General features: G+C 43.5%; 1 protein-coding gene across 1 annotated transcript; it reads left to right on the top strand.

Annotated features, from left to right (window-relative positions):
- Nucleotides 1–4605: 4605 nt before the first annotated feature.
- Nucleotides 4606–23947, top strand: LOC123400465 (D-3-phosphoglycerate dehydrogenase 3, chloroplastic-like). Its single transcript, XM_045094653.1, has 3 exons — nt 4606–4852; nt 13171–13644; nt 23937–23947. Exons 1-3 carry the CDS (start codon nt 4606–4608, stop codon nt 23945–23947), a joined length of 732 nt encoding a protein of 243 aa, XP_044950588.1.

Here is a 23947-nt window from a genome sequence, read left to right as displayed (position 1 = left end):
TTAGCAATGCATATTATCTCATGATCTTGTTCTAGTACAGAACGGTTCTCAACCATTTTATAATCATGGAACTGCTCCATAACATACATCTCGCTCCCAGCATCAGTGGCCCCGAATTTAGATTCGAGTACCTCCCACAGCTCTTTGGCAACATGCACATGTAAATATGCATCAACCAGCTTATCTCCGATCACGCTTAAAACTGCTCCAAGGAATAGGACGGTGGCCTCCGCGAACGCCTCATTCCCATAGGAGTGACACCGGCTACCCAGAACACGTTCATAGCCGTGAGCCATAAGGTGGTTCTCGTTTGCCAACGCTTGAAATAAGTACCGGTAAACTTATCCTGTTTCAGTGGAGCATCAAAACCATTACTCGAAAAATTCCAACACATATTAGGTTTTAGGATTGTTGAGTAAATAGGCAATTTCCCGAGTAGATTAATCCACGAAATAACTACTAACATGGCATTGACTATATTCATGACATACTGATTATGGAGTATACTAGCAAGTACTACTCATATAGCGGAAATATCTACGCATATAGCTAGTATTACTACGGCAGAAATAAACAGGAGCGGAATAAACGGGTTATACCCTTCGATCGGCCAGTTGGCCTTAGAAGCAGCGTTGGCGGCGGCAGAGGATGCTGATGTTGGAAATATGCCCTAGAGGCAATGATAAAGAGTTATTATTATATTTCCCATTTAAAGATAATCGTTTATTATCCATGCTATAATTATATTGAATGAAAACATAGATACATGTGTGGATACATAGACAAAACAATGTCCCTAGCAAGCCTCTAGTTGGCTAGCCGCTTGATCAATGATAGTCAAGGTTTTATGGCTATATGCAAGTGTTGTCACTTGCTAACTGGATCACATCATTAGGAGAATCATGTGATGGACTAGACCGAAACTATGAACGTAGCATATTGATCGTGTCGTTTTATTGCTATTGTTTTCTGCGTGTCAAGTATTTGTTCCTATGACCATGAGATCATATAACTCAGTGGCACCGCAGGAATACCTTGTGTGCATCAAACATCGCAACGTAACTGGGTGACTATAAAGGTGCTCTACAGGTATCTCCGAAGGTGTCCGTTGAGTTAATATGGATCAAGACTGAGATTTGTCATTCCGTGTGACGGAGAGTATCTCGGGGCCCACTCGGTAATACAACATCACACACTAGCCTTGCAACCAATGTGACTAAGTGTAAGTCACGGGATCTTGTATTACAGAACGAGTAAAGAGACTTGCCGGTAACGAGATTGAAATAGGTATGCGGATACCAACGATCAAATCTCGGGCAAGTAACATACCGAAGGACAAAGGGAATGGCATACGAGATTATATGAATCCTTGACACTGAGGTTCAACCGATAAGATCTTCGAAGAATATGTAGGATCCAATATGGGCATCCAGGTCTCGCTATTGGATATTGACCGAGGAGTGTCTCGGGGCATGTCTGCATAGTTCTCGAACCCGCAGGGTCTGCACACTTAAGGTTCGATGATGTTTTAGTATAGTTGAGTTATATGAGTGGTTACCGAATGTTGTTCGGAGTCCCGGATGAGATCACGGACGTCACAGGGTTTCCGAAATGGTCCGGAAACGAAGATTGATATATAGGATGGTTTCATTTGGTCACCGAAAAGTTTCATGCAATTCCGGCAGTGTACCAGGAGAGACGAATGGGTTCCGGGAGTTCACCGGGAGGGGCCCACCTATCCGGAAGTGAGCCCAAGGCACTAGGGTGGCGCCACAAGCCCTTAGTGGGCTGGTGGAGTTAGCGCAAGGGGCCCATGGTGCCACATAAGAAAATACCAAAGAAAAATAAAAGAAAAAGGGAAAAGAGGGAGGTGGGAAGGAAGAGGAAGACTCCTCCTTCCCAAACCGAATTGGAGGAGGATTCCTCCTCCTCCCCTTGGCCGGCGCACCTTGAGGGCTTGTCCCTCAAGGCTATCCCTCCCCCTCCCTCCTATATATAGTGGTGTTTTACTGCTGATTTGAGACAACTTTTGCCACGTGCAACTCAACCCTAGACCACATAGTTTTACCTCTAGATCAGATTTCTGCGGAACTCGGACGGAGCCCTGCAGGAGTAGATCATCACAACCACTGGAGCGCCGTCACGCTGTTGGAGAAGTCATCTACTTCTCCGTCTTTCTTGTTGGATCAAGAAGGCCGAGATCATCGACGAGCTGTACGTATGCTGAACGCGGAGGTGCTGTCCGTTCGGCGCTAGATCGGAACGGGACGGTTCGTGGGACGGTTCGAGGGACGTGAAGACGTTCCACTACATCAACCGCATTCCTTAACGCTTCCTGATGTGCGATCTACAAGGGTACGAAGATCCAAATCTCCTCTCGTGGATGGACATCACCATGATAGGTCTTCGTGTGCGTAGGAAATTTTTTGTTGCCCATGCAATGTTCCCCAACAGTGGCATCATGAGCTAGGTTCATGCATAGATGTTATCTCGAGTAGAACACAAAAGGTTTTGTGGACGGTGATGTTTGATTTTCTGCCCTCCTTAGTCTTTCCTCGATTCGGCGGTATTGTTGGATTGAAGCGGCCCGGACCGACATTACTCGTACGCTTACGAGAGACTGGTTTCATCGACTAACATGCAACCTTATTGCATAAAGATGACTGGCGGGTGTCGGTTTCTTCTACTTTAGTTGAATTGGTTTTGACCGAGGCGGTCCTTGGAGAGGTTAAATAGCAATTTGCACATCTCTGTTGTGGTTTTTGCGTAAGTAAGATGCGATCATACTAGATACCCATAGCAGCCACGTAAAACATGCAACAACAAATTAGAGGAAGTCTAACTTGTTTTTGCAGGGTATGCTTGTGATATGATATGGCCAATGAGGTGATGTGATATATTGGATGTATGAGATGATCATGTTGTAATAGTTAATATCGACTTGCACGTCGATGCTACGGCAACCGACATGAGCCATAGGGTTGTCTTTAAATTAACGTTTGTGTTTGCACATGTGTTTACTATATTGCTAGGACGTAGCTTTAGTAGTAATACCATAAGTAGCATGACAACCTCGATGGCGATACGTTGATGGAGATCATGATGATGGAGATCATGGTGTGGCGCCGGTGACAAGAAGATCGTGCCAGTGCTTTGGTGATGGAGATCAAGAAGCACAAGATGATGACCATATCATGTCACTTATGAATTGCATGTGATGTTAATACTTTTATGCACCTTATTTTTCTTAGAACGACGGTAGCATTATGAGGTGATCTCTCACTAAAATTTCAAGACGAAATTGTGTTCTCCCCGACTGTGCACCGTTGCTACAGTTCGTCGTTTCGAGACACCACGTGACGATCGGGTGTGATAGACTCAACGTTCACATACAACGGGTGCAAAACAGTTGCACACGCGGAACATTCGGGTTAAGCTTGACGAGCCTAGCATGTGCAGACATGGCCTTAGAACACATGAGACCGAAAGGTCGAGCATGAATCGTATAGTTGATATGATTAGCATAGAGATGCTTACCACTGAAACTATTCTCAACTCACGTGATGATCGGACTTGAGTTAGTGAATTTGGATCATGTACCACTAAAATGACTAGACAGATGTACTTTTTGAGTGGGAGTTTAGTGTGACAACCCGAGACCGACCCCCAAGAAGATTTCCCCTTTGTTCAGTTTTCATTGTGTGGCTTATTTGTTTGTCGCTCTCATCATCGCATCATGCGCATCATCTGCATTGCATCGGCATCCCGTTGCCGCCAGCTTTCAAAACCTGCATCCGATATTATTTGCGAGTTCTCTTCGTTGTCCGTTTTGAGCCCGACCACACTCGCACGCGCCTGTTGCACCGTCAAAACCTTGTTTTTAAAAGTGTGTATAAAACTTTCTTGGATTGGGATGAAACTTGGTGTGCAGTCTTCTTTTAATATAGGGAGGCCTCCTGCCAATTTTCGTCGCAATTGGAGTCCGTCTGGTACCCGAACGGTCGACCGTAGCGGCGCCACTTCGGTTATTCGTCGGACGTGTTTCGGTGTTTTAAATCGCGTTGTCGAGTGCCCGTTTCCCTCTCTTCTATGGCTAGCCTACTCTACACGGCCACTTAGCCCGTCCCCGTGTGCGAAACCGTTCGATTCCGATCGTACGGTTGAAACCGAGGCGAAAAACTCCTAAACCTAGCCCCCCCATTGTAATAAATAGACCCCCAATTTCATTTTCAAACAGCCAACCCCCCTTGCCTCAAAATCCATGCCAGCCTCCACCTTCTCCGCCTTATCCTCCCAGATCCAATCTGAGCAATCTGGACCATCGTATCGGAGATCCAACGGACCAGATCCTCCCATGCCCGAATCCTCCTCCTCCCGTAGCTCTTCTACCCGCAGCTCCTCTCCTCTCGTGTTGCGCCGTCCCGGGCACTCCAAGCGCAGGCCAGGAGCGTCGCCCCGCCGCCCTCCTCGGTCGCGGCGCCATCCCTCCCGTTGCTGCAACCCGCCGGCCGGCCAAATCCGGCGAGGCACACCGAATCTGCCGCCGACCCACATCCCAAGCCGCCGTGGCCTGCGTCCGCGCCGGCCGGCCGAGCATGCGCCGCCATGCCTTGCTCGGTCCCGGGAGGGATCCGGTCGAGGGGAGGAACCCCCGCGCCTCGCGCCGCCCTGCGGACCGGCCCCCGCAGCGGCCGAGGGACCCTTCGGCTACCTCGGCCCATCCAGGCGCCGCCAGGCCACCTCCTCTCCCAGGCCCAGCGCCTCCCTGGCCCAGATCCACCCCGCGCCACCGACCCCATAGGCCTGCCTCGCCCCGACCAGCCCAGCTTCCCAGCCGGCCCGATGGCCCAAGGTGAGTCGGCCCCGCTAAGCCACGCCTGAGTGCTATTTAATTATCTTGCGCTCGTTGCCCTGTTTAGATTCGGCCTGATTCGGATTTTTCTATTTATCCTCGATATATTTATTTCAGGAAATGCTAGGTATTAAAATGCCCGTAGTTTCTAAACCGAGTGTCGGATCGCGATGATTTATATATGTAACTTGTGTATTTTTCCGCGTAGATTAATATATTGCAACTTGCATGCATGTTTGAAATAGTTTGACCCGCCGAATGCCTAGTTTTGCGCGCTGTCCTAATATGTTAATTACCCCGTATTTATTTTCGAGCGTGTCCGGATTACTCAAATCCCGTAGTTTAAATGCTCATGTTTTTATGGACCTTTTTCCATGTATTTTAGAGTCGTTGTTTGCATTTTTGCAAGTAGGTTCCGTCGCTAGTTTGTTATATCACGTTTAGGACATATTCGCGAATATACGTGTGGCGTTATTTTTATTTTTGCAACCCCACATGTTATATATGTTTTCGGGGTACAAAAATTCATAGAATTTAACTGTGTATTTAGTTTTAGCTTTTGAGCAAGTTAGTGTGCGTGATATTTTAACATGTTCCCCTTTTGTTTATTTTGTGGAATTTAATCCGTGCATGATAAGAATGAGTTGTCAACTAGAAATATGCCCTTGGATGTGTAGGTTAGCCTCTGGTAATTTTGGTTGCAATAGGAATCCATCTTTAGGTGTAGTTTGCTTGCTCTCAACATGCTAGAAAATAGTGCTGATTTGGAGATGCTGAAATATTTCTAAGTCTGAAATCTGTTATATTTTGTTGCTGTCTTTCCATGAGTTTATCTGGTGATCTGTAGCTCTTTTTGAGGTTGGTGCAATGGAGTTAGTTATAGTCCTTGATATTCTCTAGCATGCTATAAATTTTCATGACATTTGGAGTCCTGTAGCATATAGTTTTGTTGCTGTCAATATGCCTTCAGATTGAAAACTACACTATCATAAACTGATATTTTCACTGAGTCTGAAACTGTGTGTGAGATGCCATTTTGTGAGTTCTTTTCCTAGTGATCCATGCTTCGATGCTAAGAGGGTGCTTGGATCCAAGAGACTAAAACTAGTCTGACTAAAACTAGTCTCCTTGAGAGACTAAAGTTTCAAGCACCCCTGACTAAAGAGAGGCTAAAACTCGTCTTGAGGCTAAAATCTTTTAGTCAGGGGTACCCCTACTAAAATGTGCATTAGTCCTCTCTCTCCTCATTTAACTCCTCATGCAAGTTCTGGATTGGAGGGTTTGGAGGATAATGAATGCTCATTAACTTGATTTTAGTCTCTTTAGTACTTGGATCCAAGCATGGGTGGGGCTAGCAAATTTTAGTCTCATTACTTTTAGTCATGGGACTAAAACGTATCCAAGCACCCTCTAAATGTTATTGGTAGTATGTTGTAGTGCATCTTTCCCTCTACTGTCTCGTGCCTCGGATGAGCATCTTGGATTTGTGCAGCTAGTTGTTCAAGGGTGTAGTAAATGTCATGTAGCTGATTTTGGCAGATTTTGACTATTCTTGTTGAGATCGTAGTGTTGAATCGTTGCTCCGTTTTGATCGTGTCCTACATGAAACTTGCTTAGAATCTCGTGTAGTTTCATATTATCTTGCTGGTTGTATGTTTTGAAATGTGTGTGACTGTCGTTGCACACATATTGCATTCATCCCATCATACCTTGCGTTGATCACATCTTTTGAACCGTAGCTCCGTTGGAGATGTTCTCTATCTGTAAATTGATTAGAACGACGTGTAAAATCACGTGAACCAATTTATTTTGCTGTTTAACAACTTTTTAAACATGTTAATTCAGATCTGGACATAATTATAAATTAACGTGTGGGGTAATCTCGGAGATGCTATAAGTCGTTTCCGACCTCATTTAAAATGCCTATATAGGTAGAGTAATTACGCTTCACCTCTTGCCATGTTTAATAATAATTAATATATCGTGTACCTAATCGGGATGAAACTAAATAATTCGTATGTGGATTTTCGTCAATACGCAACTCGTTGCATATTGAACTTCACTTAATGTGTAGGTTTGATTGTTGTGAATTGCCATGCCATGTCTTGCATATATTCAACTGATCATGCATCATATGTGTACTGCATCTTATCGTGCATGTGTCATGGTGAATATATGTGTTGATGTTTGTTTCCGGTTTCCTTCGTCTCGATAGAGTTCCGCAAGCGTGTCGGAAAGTGAGGACCCGTTCGACTATATCGGCTCGTCTGCTTCACGGAGTCATTCTTCTTCCAAGCAGGATCTCAGGCAAGATGACCATTTCCCCAGATACTATTACTATCATTGCCATGCTAGTTATTTCGATTCTGTCGTTATGTTTCACAGCCTACCACCTGTTAAACATCAGCCTCTCAACATTGCCATGGAAACCTTCAACCTGTTCACAACCTAGCAAACTACTGATTGGCTATGTTATCGCTTGCTTAACCATGTTTTAGCGTTGCTAGTTGCAGGTGCAGTTGCTTCCATGTGATTACATGGGTTCATTTTTATATCACCATATTAATACTATTTAATTTAATGCACCTATATACTTGATAAAAGGTGGAAGGCTCAGCCTTTCTAGCCTAGTGTTTTGTTCCACCTTTGCCCCTTTAGCTTCGGCTACCGGTGTTATGTTCCATAATTGAGCGCTCCTAACACGATCGAGGTTGTTATGGGGACCCCCTTGATAATTCATCTTAGATTAAAACTGGTCTGGCAAGGCCCAACTTTGGTTTTACATTTGTCTAATAACTAATAAATGCATAGGGACCCGCCGGCACCCACAGAGTAATTTAATCAACCCCCGGGCCAGTGCTCCGCATGAGTGTTGGTCCAACCTGTCAACCGCCGGTGGCTACCAGGGGCAACTCTGTGATTGGCCTACCGGAAGTTTGGACAATCCGTCGTGTCCTGAGAACAAGATAGGCGGCTCCTATCGGGATCGTCGACACGTCGGGCGGCCTTGCTGGATTAGTTTTACCTTTGACGAAATATCTTGTGCATCGGGATTCCGGTGATGCTTTGGGTAATATCAGAGTTGAGGTTTTCCAGTAAGGAGTCCGACGAGATCGCAAGCTTCGTGATCGAGGATTTCTATACGACTTGTGGTAATTTGTGATGGACTACTTGGAGCACCCCTACAGGGTTAAATCTTTTGGAAAGCCATGCCCACGGTTATGTGGCAACGTGGAAACTTTGTTTAACACTGGTTCTAGATAACTTGAAGTTAACTTAATTAAAACATGCCAACTGAGTGCGTAACTGTGACTGTCTCTTTTGCGAGTTCCTTCTCCGATCGAGGACACGGTGGGGTTATGTTTGACGTAAGTAGGTGATCAGGATCATTCAGTTGATCATTATTAGTTCACGTCCGCTATGCGTAGATCATCCCCCTCTTTATTCTTGTACTCGTAAGTTAGCCACCTCATATAAATGCTTAGTCGCTTGTTTCAGCCTTACCAATTAACCATACCTCACCTATAAAGCTTTGCTAGTCTTGATACCTTTGGAAATGAGATTGCTGAGTCCCCTGTGGCTCACAGATTACTACAACACCAGTTGCAGATACATGTAAGGTGATATTAAGATGTGAGCGTGATGATTTTTCATTTGGAGTTTCTTCTTCTTCCTCTTCGTTGATCTAGGATGGGTTCCACGCCGGCAGCCTGGGATAGCAAGGATGGACATCGTTCTTTTCTCGTTTGTTTTCGTCCGTAGTCGGACCCTGCTCTTCTTCATAATATTTATGTATTGTACTGATGTGACTCTGATGTAGCTTGTGGCGAGTGTAAGCCAATTCCATATACTCTTCTCTTCACTACATGTACTTGTAACGATATCCATTCTTGCGAAACGAGGAGATGCGCTTCTATCCCTGTCGAGGCCCTCCTGCCTAAATAAGGATAGGATCGCATCTTGGGCGTTACATTTAGCAAGTAATTTGATTACTTAAACCTAATTATCTTGAACATAGTCTAAGTCCACTTTGAAATATTTGTGTTGTAGATAAATGGCTCACGCGAGAGTCACACTGAATTTTAATACGTTCCTAGAGAAAGCTAATTTGAAAGATGATGGAAGCAACTTTGTAGACTGGGCTCGTAATCATAAGTTGCTCCTGCAAGCTGGGAAGAAGGATTATGTCCTTAATGCTGCGCTAGGAGATGAACCACTTGCTGCGGTTGACCAAGATGTTAAGAACGCTTGGTTAACACGCAAGGAGGACTACTCAGTAGTTCAATGTGCAGTCTTGTATGGCCTAGAGCCGGGACTTCAATGTCGCTTTGAGCGTCATGGAGCATATGAGATATTCCAGGAGTTGAAGTTCATCTTTCAAAAGAACACCCGGATCGAGAGGTATGAGACCTCCGATAAATTCTATGCTTGCAAGATGGAGGAGAATTCGTCTGTCAGTGAACATGCGCTCAAAATGTCTGGGTACTCAAACCGTCTAGCTGAGCTGGGGATTGAACTCCCGCAAGAGGCCTGGGTATTCGATACCAGTTCTGTTGCTCATATTTGCAACTCGAAACAGGAACTGCGGAATAAACGAAGGCTGGCGAAAGATGAAGTGACGATTCGCGTGGGAAATGCTTCCAAGGTTGATGCAATCGCCGTCGGCACAGTTTCACTTCATTTACCATCAGGATTAGTTATGAACTTAAATAATTGTTATTTAGTGCCTGCGTTAAGCATGAACATTATATCTGGATCTTGTTTATTGCGAGACAGTTACTCGTTTAAGTCAGAGAATAATGGTTGTTCTATTTCTATGAGTAATATCTTTTATGGTCATGCACCCCATATGAGAGGATTGTTCATATTGAATCTTGATAGCGACGATACACATCTACATAACATTGAGACCAAAAGAGTTAGAGTTAACAATGATAGTGCCATGTTTTTCTGGCACTGCTGCTTAGGTCATATTGGTGTAAAGCGCATGAAGAAACTCCATTCTGATGGAATTTTGGAGTCACTTGACTTTGATTCACTTGGCACGTGCGTACCATGCCTCATGCGCAATATGAATAAGAGTCTGTTCTCTGAAACAATGGAGCGTGCAAGTGACTTATTGAAAACCATACATACCGATGTGTGCGATCCCATGAGTGTGGAGGTGCGCGGCGGATCTCGTTATTTTCTCACCTTCAATGACGAGTTGAGTAGATATGGTTATGTCTACTTGATGAAGCACAAGTATGCAACGTTTGAGAAGTTAAAGCAATTTCAGAGTGAAGTTGAAAATCAAGTTCCTACGGTCTGATCGTGGGGGTGAATATCTGAGTTTCGAGTTTGGTGCTCACTTCACACAATGTGGAATTGTTTCACAGTTGACACCGCGTGGAACACCACAGCGTAATGATGTGTCCGAAGTCCGAACGGCGTAATCTTACTTTATTAGAGATGGTGCGATCTATGATGTCTCTTACCGATTTGCCTTATTGTTTTGGGGTTATGCATTAGAGATAGCTGCATTCACTTTAAATAGGGCAGCATCAAAATCCGTTGAGATGACACCATACGAACTGTGGTATGGCAAAAGACCCAAGTTGTCGTTTCTTAAAGTTTGGGGATGTGATGCTTATGTCAAAAAGCTTCAGCCTGAAAAGCTGGAACCCAAAGCGGAAAAGTGCGTCTTCATAGGTTACCCAAAAGAGACAGTTGGGTATACCTTCTATCTCAAATCCGAGGGCAAAGTGTTTGTTGTTAAAAACGGAGCTTTTCTTGAGAAGGAGTTTCTCTTGAAAGAATTGAGTGGGAGGAAGATAGAACTTACTGAGGTTGTCGAACCTCTAGCCCCTCTAGATGGTGGCGCAGGGCAAGGGGAAAGCCATGTTGCTGCGGTGCCGGTTGAGGAGTAAGTTGATGATGATGATTAAGAAACTTTGGATCAAGTTCCTATCGGACCTCCCAGGTCGACAAGATCACGTACTGCTCCTAAGTGGTACGATAATCCTGTCTTATCAATTATGTTATTAGACAACAATGAACCTGCGAATTATGAAGAATTAATGGTGGGCCCGGATTCCAACAAATGGCTGGAGGCCATGAAGTCCGAGATATGATCTATGTACGAGAACAAAGTATGGACTTTGGAAGTACTACCTGAAGGCCGCAAGGCTATTCAGAACAAATGGATCTTTAAGAAGAAGACGGACGCAGACGGTAATGTGACCGTTTATAAAGCTCGACTTGTGGCAAAAGGTTTTTCACAAGTTCAAGGAGTTGACTACGATGATACGTTCTCACCGGTAGCGATGCTTAAGTCCGTCTGAATCATGTTAGCAATAGCTGCATTTTTCGATTATGAAATTTGGCAGATGGATGTCAAAACGGCGTTCCTTAACGGTTTTCTTAACAAAGAGTTGCATATGATGCAACCTGAAGGTTTTGTCGATCCAAAGAATGCTAACAAAGTATGCAAGATCCATCGATCCATTTATGGACTCGTGCAAGCATCTCGGAGTTGGAATAAGCGCTTTGATGAGGTGATCAAAGCATTTGGGTTTATACAAGTGGTTGGAGAATCTTGTATTTACAAGAAAGTGAGTGGGAGCTCTGTGGCATTTCTAATATTATATGTGGATGACATATTACTGATTGGGAACAACGTGGAGTTTTTTGAGACCATAAAGGATTACTTGAATAAAAGTTTCTCTATGAAGGACCTAGGAGAAGCTGCTTACATTCTAGGTATTAAAATCTATAGGGAAAGATCGATACGCCTGATAGGACTTTCACAAAGCACATACCTTGATAAAGTTTTGAAGATGTTAAAAATGGATTAGTCCAAGAAAGGGTTCTTGCCAGTATTACAAAGTATAAAATTGAGTAAGACTCAGTGCCCAGCAACTGCCGAAGATAGAGAACAAATGAGTTCCGTCCCCTACGCTTCAGCCATAGGTTCTATCATGTATGCAATGTTGTGCACTAGACCAGACGTCGGCTTGGCCATAAGTATGGAAGGCAGGTTTCAGAGTAATCCAGGAGTGGATCACACTACAAGAAATATGCTCATACATGACATTCTTTAAGATGTCGTTGATGAATTCGTCATAAATCTATGACGATTTCATCCGAGATCGTCGTAAGCCGTTTGAGGGGATGAAATGTACATATAAATTACGACGATGTGAGTCAAAAATGTCGTAACCACATAAGATGGGATCGTCATAACTTTTACGACGATTATGAAAATGTCGTAACATGTTCTAACTATGTTGACATGTCACTCGTGGGTCCATTCTATCCCACCTCATCCTAGTTTGTGAAGCAACCTACTATTCTGTCATTCCAAAAATTCTCGAAAAATTCTCATAAATACATTGGATCATATATTCCTCAAATATGTGAAAACCATTCGTTCCATAGTTCAAAAATAATTCAGCAATATTTATTTTCCTATTATGTTGAGAATAGCACTTTGTGAAGGAAGTGTTATTTCTATTTCTTTGATCACCCTCATATGTTTTGGGCATTCTTTCCTATCCAAATCATTGCCTCTTGAAAACTTTCATAACCATTTCCCTAGTAAATCTTTCTCAGAAAATTTCCAAAGTTTGTGTTCAGCTAACAACTTTGTGAAGCAAGTACTAGATAGGAATATCCTGATGAGTTCAATTTTTTCCACATCTTCTATGTGCCCAAAAGTAGCTCTCCACAAAATTTTAGCCCCATAACAATCCATGTGAGCTCATCATCCAATCTTTAATTCTGGTAATATTTTCATTTTGTGAAGCAACTACATTTTATATTTTTTTATAGTTGATGAAAATTTATCACGGGGTGAAACTCACCATATAACCTCACTCCACCAAAAAATAAAAACTTCCTTAGGAAAAATTGTTTTGCCATTCCAAGATGCACCCTTGTGCACAATATGACTTCATTTGAATAAACCATGGCATGAATTTTAACATAACTTTGGTCATTTAACTTGAAAAGTATGAATCTTTATACATAATATCTCATTTTAGAGAATAGTTTTTTGAAATATTTGGGTCACATGTAATGATATAATGAGAAAGTTTTTCATTTTTTAAAATTTTATGCTGTTTTAAAATGCATTTGAAAGGAAACATATCTATGACCAATCAGAATGGAGAACCACCCATCCCACGGATCACTCGAGTGTATCTAATCTGAGCCGTCAAAGCTAACCAGCTCCAACGTCTCTCAATAGATCTAAATGCAAACACAAAAAGGAAAAACAAATGCAAACCCTACCAGACCCACTCGTCGTCCCACAGTCTGATCCACCCCTCCCCTCGTCTCCCACATCGCCGCCGGCCGCATCTGTGTCTCCGCGCCCGCGGCTCCCGCCGCATCGACCGCGTCCCCGCCCGCTTCCACAACGGTGGCCGTTGAGGGTAAGCCCACGGTGTTCGTAGCCGAGAGGATGGGCGCCGCAGGGCTGCCGTTGGTCCAGGAGTTCGCCATCGACTGCTCCTACGGCCTCTCCCCCGAGGAGCTCCGGGCCAAGACCTCGCTCTGCGATGCGCTCATCGTGCGCTCTGGCACCAAGGTCGGCCGCGATGTCTTCGAGGCCTCCGGCGGCCGGCTCCGCGTCATCGGCCGCGTGGGCGTCGGGATCGACGGCGTCGATCTCACCGCCGCCACCAAGCACGGCTGCCTCGTCGTCAACGCGCCCACAGCCAACACCGTCGCTGCCGCCGAGCACGGCATCGCGCTCATGTGCGCCATGGCCCCGAACATCGCCCAAGCCGACACATCCCTCAAGGCTGGTGAGCTTTTTTGGTTGGAAATATGCCCTAGAGGCAATAATAAATTAGTTATTATTATATTTCTTTGTTCATGATAATCGTTTATTATCCATGCTATAATTGTATTGATTGGAAACACAATACTTGTGTGGATACATAGACAAAACACTGTCCCTAGTAAGCCTCTGGTTCACTAGCTCGTTGATCAAAGATGGCCAAGGTTTCCTGGCCATAGGCAAGTGTTGTTACTTGATAACGGGATCACATCATTAGGAGAATCATGTGATGGACTAGACCCAAACTAATAGACGTAGCATGTTGATCGTGTCATTTTGTTGCTACTGTTTTCTGCATGTCAAGTATTTGTTCCTATGACCATGAGATCATATAACTCACTGACACCAGAGGAATGCTTTGTGTGTATCAAACGTCGCAACATAACTGGGTGACTATAAAGATGCTCTACAGGTATCTCCGAAGGTGTTAGTTGAGTTAGTATGGATCAAGACTGGGACTTGTCACTCCGTGTGACGGAGAGGTATTTCGGGGCCCACTCGGTAATACAACATCACACACAAGCCTTGCAAGCAATGTGACTTAGTGTAAGTTGCGTGATCTTGTATTACGGAACGAGTAAAGAGACTTGCCGGTAAACGAGATTGAAATGGGTATGCGGATACTGACGATCGAATCTCGGGCAAGTAACATACCGAAGGACAAAGGGAATGACATACGGGATTATATGAATCCTTGGCACTGAGGTTCAAACGATAAGATCTTCGTAGAATATGTAGGATCCAATATGTAGGACCCCAAGGCAAGGCTCCCCCCTCCTCCTCCTATATATAGTGGGGTTTTAGGGCTGATTTGAGACAACTTTGCCACGGCAGCCCGACCACATATCTTCACGGTTTTACCTCTAGATCGCGTTTCTGCGGAGCTCGGGTGGAGCCCTGTCGAGACAAGATCATCACCAACCTCCGGAGCGCCGTCACGCTGCCGGAGAACTCTTCTACCTCTCCGTCTCTCTTGCTGGATCAAGAAGGCCGAGATCATCGTCGAGCTGTACGTGTGCTGAACGCGGAGGTGCCGTCCGTTCGGCACTAGATCGTGGGACTAATCGCGGGATGGTTCGCGGGGCGGATCGAGGGACGTGAGGACGTTCCACTACATCAACCGCGTTCACTAACGCTTCTGTTGTACGGTCTACAAGGGTACGTAGATCACACATCCCCTCTCGTAGATGGACATCACCATGATAGGTCTTCGTGCGCGTAGGAAATTTTTGTTTCCCATGCGACGTTCCCCAACAATGGCATCATGAGCTAGGTTCATGCGTAGATGTCTTCTCGAGTAGAACACAAAAGTTTTTGTGGGCGGTGATGTGCGTTTTGCTGCCCTCCTTAGTCTTTTCTTGATTCCGCGGTATTGTTGGATCGAAGCGGCTCGGACCAACATTACTCGTACGCTTACGAGAGACTGGTTTCATCGCTACGAGTAACTCCGTTGCTCAAAGATGACTGGCGGGTGTCAGTTTCTCCAACTTTAGTTGAATCGGATTTGACCGAGGAGGTCCTTGGATGAGGTTAAATAGCAACTCATATATCTCCGTTGTGGTGTTTGCGTAAGTAAGATGCGATCCTACTAGATACCCATGGTCACCACGTAAAACATGCAACAACAAAATTAGAGGACGTCTAACTTGTTTTTGCAGGGTATGCTTTTGATGTGATATGGCCAACGATGTGATGTGATATATTGGATGTATGAGATGATCATGTTGTAATAGTTAATATCGACTTGCACGTCGATGGTACGGCAACCGGCAGGAGCCATAGGGTTGTCTTTATACTAACCTTTGTGCTTGCAGATGCGTTTACTATTTTGCTAGGATGTAGCTTTAGTAGTAATAGCATGAGTAGCACGACAACCCCGATGGCGACACGTTGATGGAGATCATGGTGTGGCGCCGGTGACAAGAAGATCGTGCCGGTGCTTTGGTGATGGAGATCAAGAAGCACGTGATGATGGCCATATCATGTCACTTATGAATTGCATGTGATGTTAATCCTTTATGCACCTTATCTTGCTTAGAACGACGGTAGCATTATGAGGTGATCTCTCACTAAAATTTCAAGACGAAATTGTGTTCTCCCCGACTGTGCACCGTTGCGACAGTTCTTCGTTTCGAGACACCACGTGATGATCGGGTGTGATAGACTCAACGTTCACATACAACGGGTGCAAAACAGCTGCGCACGCAGAACACTCGGGTTAAGCTTGACGAGCCTAGCATGTGCAGACATGGCCTCGGAACACATGAGACCGAAAGGTCGAGCATGAATCGTATAGTTGATATGATTAGCATAGAGATGCTTACCACTGAAACTATTCTTGACTCACGTGATGATCGGACTTGAGATAGTGGATTTGGATCATGTACCACTCAAATGACTAGAGAGATGTACTTTTTGAGTGGGAGTTCTTAAGTAATATGATTAATTGAACTAATTGTCATGAACATAGTCTAATGGTCTTTGCAAATTACGATGTAGCTTGCGCTATAGCTCTACTGTTTTTATATGTTCCTAGAGAAAATTTAGTTGAAAATTAATAGTAGCAAACTTTGCAGACTAAGTCTGTAAAACCGAGGATCGTCCTCGTTGCTGCGCAGAAGGCTTATGTCCTTAATGCACCACTCGGTGTGCTGCACCTCGAGCGTCGTCTGTGGATGCTGTGAACATCCGACATACACGTTTCTGATGACTACACGATAGTTCAGTGCAAAATACTTAATGGCTTAGAAGCAAGGCGCCGAAAACGTTTTAAAACGTCACGGAACATAAGTGATGTTCTAAAGAGATGAAATTGTGATTTCATGCTTGTGCCCTTGTTAAGAGGTACGAGACCTCCAACAAGATTCTTTGTCCACAAAGTAAAGGAGAAAAGCTCAATCGTTGAGCGTGTGCTCAGATTGTGTGAGTACGACAATCACTTGAATCAAGTGGGAGTTAATCTTCCAGATGAGATAGTGATGGTTCCCCAAAGTCACTGCCACCAAGCTGTGAGAGCTTCGTGATGAACTATAACATATCAAGGATAGATACAATGATCCTTGAGCGATTCGCGATGTTTGACACAGCGAAAGTAGAAATCAAGAAGGAGCATCAATAGTTGATGGTTTGTAAAACCACTAAGTTTCAAAGGGCTAGAAGGGATAATTCGTGAAACGGCAAAACAGTTGCTGCACTAATGAAGAGACCCAAGATTAAACCCAAACCCGAGACTAAGTGCTTCTGTAATGAGGGGAACAGTCACTGAAGCGGAGCAACTCTAGATACTTGGTAGACAAGAAGGCTGGCAAAAGTCGAGTGAAGTATATTTGATATACATGATGTTGATATGTACTTTACTAGTACTCCTAGTAGCACGAGGGTATTGGATACCGGTTCGGTTGCTAAGTGATTAGTAACGCGAAATGAAAGCTACGGCATAAACGAAGACTAGCTAAAGGCGAGGTGACAATACGTGTTGGAAGTGTTTCCAAGGTTGATATGATCAAACATCGCACGCTCCCTCTACCATCGGGATTGGTGTTAAACCTAAATAATTGTTATTTGGTGCTTGCGTTAAGCATGAACATGATTGGATCGTGTTTATTGCAAAACAATTATTCATTTAAGGAGAATAATGGTTACTCTGTTTTCTTGAATAATCACCTTCAATGGTTTATTGAATCTCGATCATAGTGTTACACATGTTCATGATATTGGTGCCAAAAGATACGAGGTAATGATGATAGTACCACTTACTTGTGGCACTGCCGCTTGAGTCATGTTGGTATAAATAGCATGAAGAGGCTCCATGCTGATGGATCTTTATACTCACTTGATTTTGAATCACTAGTGACATGAAAATCATACCACATGAGCAAGGCCTTGTTTTCATTGAGATGAAATAAGATATTAACTTGTTGGAAGTGATACATTTTTTATGTATGCAGTCCAATGGGTGCTGAGGCACGCAGTGGATATCATTATGTTCTTACTTCACTGACGATTTGAGTAGATACAGGAATATTTACTTAATGAATCACAAGTCTGAAATATTGAAAAGTTCAATTCCGTTTCAGCGTGAAGTTCGTCGTAACAAGAGGATAAACTATCTACGATATGATCATAGAAATGAATATCTGAGTTACGAGTTTTGGTACGCAGTTAAGACAATGTGGAAATTGTTTCGCAGTTCATGCCACCTGGAACATCATAGTGTGATGATGTGTCTGAACGTCATAGCCACGCACTATTTGGTATGGTGCATGCTATGATGTCTCTTATCGAAATACCACTATCGTTTATGGGTTAAGCATTAGAGACAACCGCATTCACTTTAAATAGGGCACCACGTATTTCCGATTGAGATGACACAGTATAAACTGAGGTTTAGAGAAATCTAAACTGTCGTTTCTTGAAAGTTTGGGGCTTCGACACTTATGTGAAAAAGTTTCAATAGGATAAGCTCGAACCCAAAGCGGATAAATGCATCTTCATAGGATATCCAAAACAGTTGGGTACATCTCCTATCTCAGATCCGAAAGCAATTTGTTTGTTTCTAGAAACGGATCCTTTCTCGAGGAAAGGTTTCTCTCGAAAGAATTGAGTGGGAGGGTAGTAGAACTTGATGAGGTTATTGAACCATCACTTAAACCAGTGTGTAGCAGGGCGCAGGAAGTTGTTCCTGTAGCACCTACACCAATTGAAGTGGAAGCTGATGATGGTGATCATCAAGCATCGGATCAAGTTACTACAAGCCTTGTAGGTTGACAAGGTCGCGTACTACTATGGAGTGGTACGGTAATCCTGTCTTGGAGGCCATGTTGTTGAGCAACAGTGAACCTACGAGTTATGGAGAAAGCGATGGTGGGCCCAGATTCCGACAAATGGCTGGAAGCCATGAAATCCGAGAGAGGATCCATGTATGAAAACAAAGTGTAGACTTTGGAAGAATTACTTGATGGTCATAGGACTATTGAGTAAAATGGATCTTTAAAAGGAAGACAGACGATGATGGTGATAAGTCACTATTAAGAAAAGCTCGACTTGTCGCAAAGATGTTATCGACAAGATCAAACACTTGACTATGATGAGACTTTCTCACTCGTAGCGATGCTAAAAGTCTGTTAGAATTATGTTAGTAGTTGCTGCATTATTTATGAAATATTGCATGTAGGATGTCAAAACATTGTTTCCTCGACGGTTTCCTTGAGCAAACATTGTATGAGATACAACCATGAGGTTTTGTCGATCCTAAAGATACTAGCAAATATGCAAACTCCAGCGATCCTTCAATGGACTGGTGCAAGCATCTCGGAGTTGGAATATACACTTTGATGAGATGATCAAAGATTTTGGGTTTGTACAAGGTTTATGAGAAACTTGTATTTCCAAAGAAGTGAGTGGGAGCACTATAGAATTTCTGATAAGTATATGTGGTTGACATATTGTGGATCAGAAGTAATGTAGAATTTCTGTAAAGCATACAAGGTTGTTTGAAAGGAGTTTTCAAAGGAATATCTCGATTGAGCTACTTGAACATTGAGCATCAAGATCTATGGAGATAGATCAAAACGCTTAATAGAAGTTTCAACAAAATGCATGCCTTGACAAGTTTTGAAGGAGTTCAAAATAGATCAGCAAGGAAGGAGTTCTTGGTTGCGTTGTGAGGTGTGAATTTGAGTAAGACTCAAAACCCGACCACAGCAGAATAAAGAGAATAGACGAAGGTCGTCTTCTATGCCTTAGCCGTAGACTCTAAAGTATGCCATGCTGAGTACCGCACCTAATGTGTGCCTTGCACTCTGTTGAGAGGTACAGAGAGTGATCCATGATTGAATCACTAGCAGCGGTCAAAATTTATCCTTAGTAACTGATAGACTAAGGAATTTTTCTCGATTATGGAGGTGGTTAAAGAGTTCGTCGTAAAGGGTTACGTCGATGCAAGCTTTGACACTAATCCGAATAACTATGAGTAGTGAAACGGATTCGTATAGTAGAGTAGATATTTGGAGCATTTCCGAATAGCACGTAGTAGCAGCATCTATAAGACGACATAAAGATTTGTAAAGAACACACGGATCTAAGAACCGTTGACTAAACCCTCTCTCATGAGCAAGACGTGATCAGACCCCATGACTATATGGGTGTTGGATTCGTTGGAATCACATGGTGATGTGAACTAGATTATTGACTCTAGTGCAAGTGGGAGACTGTTGGAAATATGCCCTAGTGACAATAATAAATTAGTTATTATTATATTTCTTTGTTCATGATAATCGTTTATTATCCATGCTATAATTGTATTGATTGGAAACACAATACTTGTGTGGATACATAGACAAAACATTGTCCCTAGTAAGCCTCTAGTTGACTAGCTCGTTGATCAAAGATGGCCAAGGTTTCCTGGCCATAGGCAAGTGTTGTTACTTGATAACGGGATCACATCATTAGGAGAATCATGTGATGGACTAGACCCAAACTAATAGACGTAGCATGTTGATCGTGTCATTTTGTTGCTACTGTTTTCTGCGTGTCAAGTATTTGTTCCTATGACCATGAGATCATATAACTCACTGACACCGGAGGAATGCTTTGTGTGTATCAAACGTCGCAACGTAACTGGGTGACTATAAAGATGCTCTACACGTATCTCCGAAGGTGTTAGTTGAGTTAGTATGGATCAAGACTGGGACTTGTCACTCCGTGTGACGGAGAGGTATCTCGGGGCCCACTCGGTAATACAACATCACACACAAGCCTTGCAAGCAATGTGACTTAGTGTAAGTTGCGGGATCTTGTATTACGGAATGAGTAAAGAGACTTGCCGGTAAACGAGATTGAAATAGGTATGCGGATACTGACGATCGAATCTCGGGCAAGTAACATACCGAAGGACAAAGGGAATGACATACGGGATTATATGAATCCTTGGCACTGAGGTTCAAACGATAAGATCTTCGTAGAATATGTAGGATCCAATATGTGCATCCAGGTCCCGCTATTGGATATTGACCGAGGAGTCTCTCGGGTCATGTCTACATAGTTCTCGAACCCGCAGGGTCTGCACACTTAAGGTTCGACGTTGTTTTATGCGTATTTGAGTTATATGGTTGGTTACCGAATGTTGTTCGGAGTCCCGGATGAGATCACGGACGTCACGAGGGTTTCCGGAATGGTCCGGAAACGAAGATTGATATATAGGATGACCTCATTTGATTACCGGAAGGTTTTCGGAGTTACCGGGAATGACGAATGGGTTCCGGGTGTTCACCGGGAGGGCAACCCACCCCGGGGAAGCCCATAGGCCTTGGGGGTGGCGCACCAGCCCTTAGTGGGCTGGTGGTACAGCCCAAAAGATCCCTATGCGCATTGGAAGAAAAATCAAAGAGAAAAGGAAAAAAAAGAAGGAGGTGGGAAAGGGAAGAAGGACTCCACCTTCCAAACCAAGTGGATTTCGGTTTGGGAGGGGGAGACCTTCCCCCTTAGGCTCGGCTGACCCCTTGGGAGTCCTTGGACCCCAAGGCAAGGCTCCCCCCTCCTCCTCCTATATATAGTGGGGTTTTAGGGCTGATTTGAGACAACTTTGCCACGGCAGCCCGACCACATATCTCCACGGTTTTACCTCTAGATCGCGTTTCTGCGGAGCTCGGGCGGAGCCCTGTCGAGACAAGATCATCACCAACCTCCGGAGCGTCGTCACGCTGCCGGAGAACTCTTCTACCTCTCCGTCTCTCTTGCTGGATCAAGAAGGCCGAGATCATCGTCGAGATGTACGTGTGCTGAACGCGGAGGTGCCGTCCGTTCGGCACTAGATCGTGGGACTAATCGCGGGATGGTTCGCGGGGCGGATCGAGGGACGTGAGGACGTTCCACTACATCAACCGCGTTCACTAACGCTTCTGCTGTACGGTCTACAAGGGTACGTAGATCACACATCCCCTCTCGTAGATGGACATCACCATGATAGGTCTTCGTGCGCGTAGGAAAATTTTTGTTTCCCATGCGACGTTCCCCAACATTTTACTCTTTGATATGAATTCCGCGAGGCCTTTTCTCTGTTGTCTCTCATTGTGGACACGCACCTACGACCTCTGTATCCTGCAGACGTGCGTCCATGTCTTGTCTTGTAGATATATTTTTACTTATATGATGTTAATTATTTTCTGAGATGCCGAATCTTGGGAGGATACTTTTCAGGAGAAAGCAATCATCATTGTTTATCCCTTCGATTCGGTGCTTGATCTGAAAGGATACCTCAGGCTAGATGCGTGCAAATGAGGAACTATCGAGCATTAGTACGGAGATCATGTTTACAGCCTCTCTTGTAAACAATATCTCACCAATTGTTTACAAATAGAAGCTACAATACTATGTAGAGTGTTCTAGCAGTCATAGTGATCTTGTCCTCGCTTTTACTAATGCATTTCTTTCATGGCAATTTGATACATCTCGTATGAAATTTCTCGCAGATGTTTGCTTTAAGGGATCATGCTAACCTGTTCAGATAGCGATTTTTCTTTACTACAGTGAGCTTGCATTACATGAGACAGTAATTAGTTAATTTTACTTATTAGCTGGACTTAGACCATTAACATTTCTCCTCTTAATATTTTTGTCTTACTCAATGCAGTGGCGAATCACTTATGGTCAATATTACATCAATGTTTTGATTCAGATTGCTGAAGTTTGGTTTAAGTCAGCTGATATGAGCCAAATCCGCCAGCTTGATTTCATGTACCTTAGCTACTTTGATGTGCACCTTAATTGATTTGAGGTCTGAAGCCCTACTTTCATGTACTTTAGTTGCTTCACTCTGCTATGTCATAAGATCAGACTTTGCTCCTGCATTAATTTATCTACGACGAAGTGTAACTCTGATTCCGCTATATCATAAAACCAATCTTTGTTGTTGCATGTATCAGAGTTGCATGAAAAATTCTTTTAGATGTTCTTAGTTTGCCTTTTTCTAGGTCTATAGGCACACAAAATATATGAACAATGGCAAAAAAGATGGGGTATAAAATCTAAAGATTAATGTGTGATTACTGCTCATATTATCATAAGTTAAAACATACTAATGCAAAAAAATGTCATGATGTACATTTACACTGGCCTTCAAATCCACCACATGTACCAGATGGTATGAGATTGTTGCAATTACCGAGATGACAGCTATGACAGAAAGCTATTAACGCCAAGTCAACTGCCACCGAAAAGCTCTAAAGCTTGCTACCATAGCAGTAACAATTCAGCTCAGATTCTTAGTGAAAATATGTAGCGTGAAATGAAAACTCTAATCAGAGCACACTAAGCAACCACTGTTAATTTCCTCATGAACACATTATCTGACGACGAACCATCAATTTCATTATGTGATGCAGGAGGATGAACTCGGCCTGCCACCGACACCTCGAGCATCGCTCCGTAGTTAGAACCTGCAAGTAATTTTTATGTGCCGTTGTTCTCAACTGTTAATGTGATGTGAGGAGTCTTTGTGTTTGTTACTTGAGCGATCCGTGTGAGATGTTTATATCAGTGGCGCCTTTTACGGTTAATCCGTGTGTGCAAAGTAGCTAGTATCCTGCTCTGTTCTGCTCCATCACCGTCACACGGGGATTTTGAATTTGCGATTGTGTGAATCCCGGTGCATAGCATTCGTTCTTTCCTGATAGTTGTTCTGTTTTGCGGTAGCAAACTACTCTCATCACAGTTAGCTCTCAGTGCACATCAGGTTACGATAGAGATAATACAAGTTTCATTATTTAAGATCATTTCACTGTCTATAGTTTCCAGTCTTCTGTTTGGAGATATGCGTTCTCTTTTCCAGTTTCATTATTTTTGTAAACTGAAATCCATTTTAATTATTTACACACCCCTTTGTTCCTAGACATTCATCGTGACACATGTGTGGGCATATTGACATTGCATGATTATTGATTATTTATCTACTTATTTGTGTTTCCATGGTCATCGTGCCATGGCCATGGTCATCGTCATCGTGCCATGGGCATGTCTGGTTAGGGATTGGTCTCTGATTGTAACTGCACTACTTGAAGTAGAAGCATTGTAGTAGATAGCATATCATGGTGACGTTGCTCTTATAGGAGTTTCTATTTCCAATGTCTTTTCATGTAGTATGAATTTTATGCTTGAAAAAATATAAAGCATGTGTTGGCTGTCATATTTCTAGAGAAGAGGTAATATGGAGGATGTAATGTGAATTGGCTAACTTCTAATTTTTCCATTGATTATGATCAGGTTGCTATTGA

This window comes from Hordeum vulgare, chromosome 1H (assembly GCF_904849725.1).
Source record: "Hordeum vulgare subsp. vulgare chromosome 1H, MorexV3_pseudomolecules_assembly, whole genome shotgun sequence".
Classification (NCBI taxonomy): domain Eukaryota; kingdom Viridiplantae; phylum Streptophyta; class Magnoliopsida; order Poales; family Poaceae; genus Hordeum; species Hordeum vulgare.
Note: the sequence above shows the minus strand (reverse complement) of the source record. Positions and strands in the feature narration are given on the sequence as shown.

Excerpts from the sequence above, each read along its gene's own strand:
- LOC123400465 (XM_045094653.1), top strand. The coding sequence starts at position 4,606 with ATGCCTTGCTCGGTCCCGGGAGGGATCCGGTCGAGGGGAGGAACCCCC. Across the intron at positions 4,853-13,170 it reads AGCCGGCCCGATGGCCCAAG|TCTCCCACATCGCCGCCGGC; the intron begins GTGAGTCGGCCC and ends CCCCTCCCCTCG.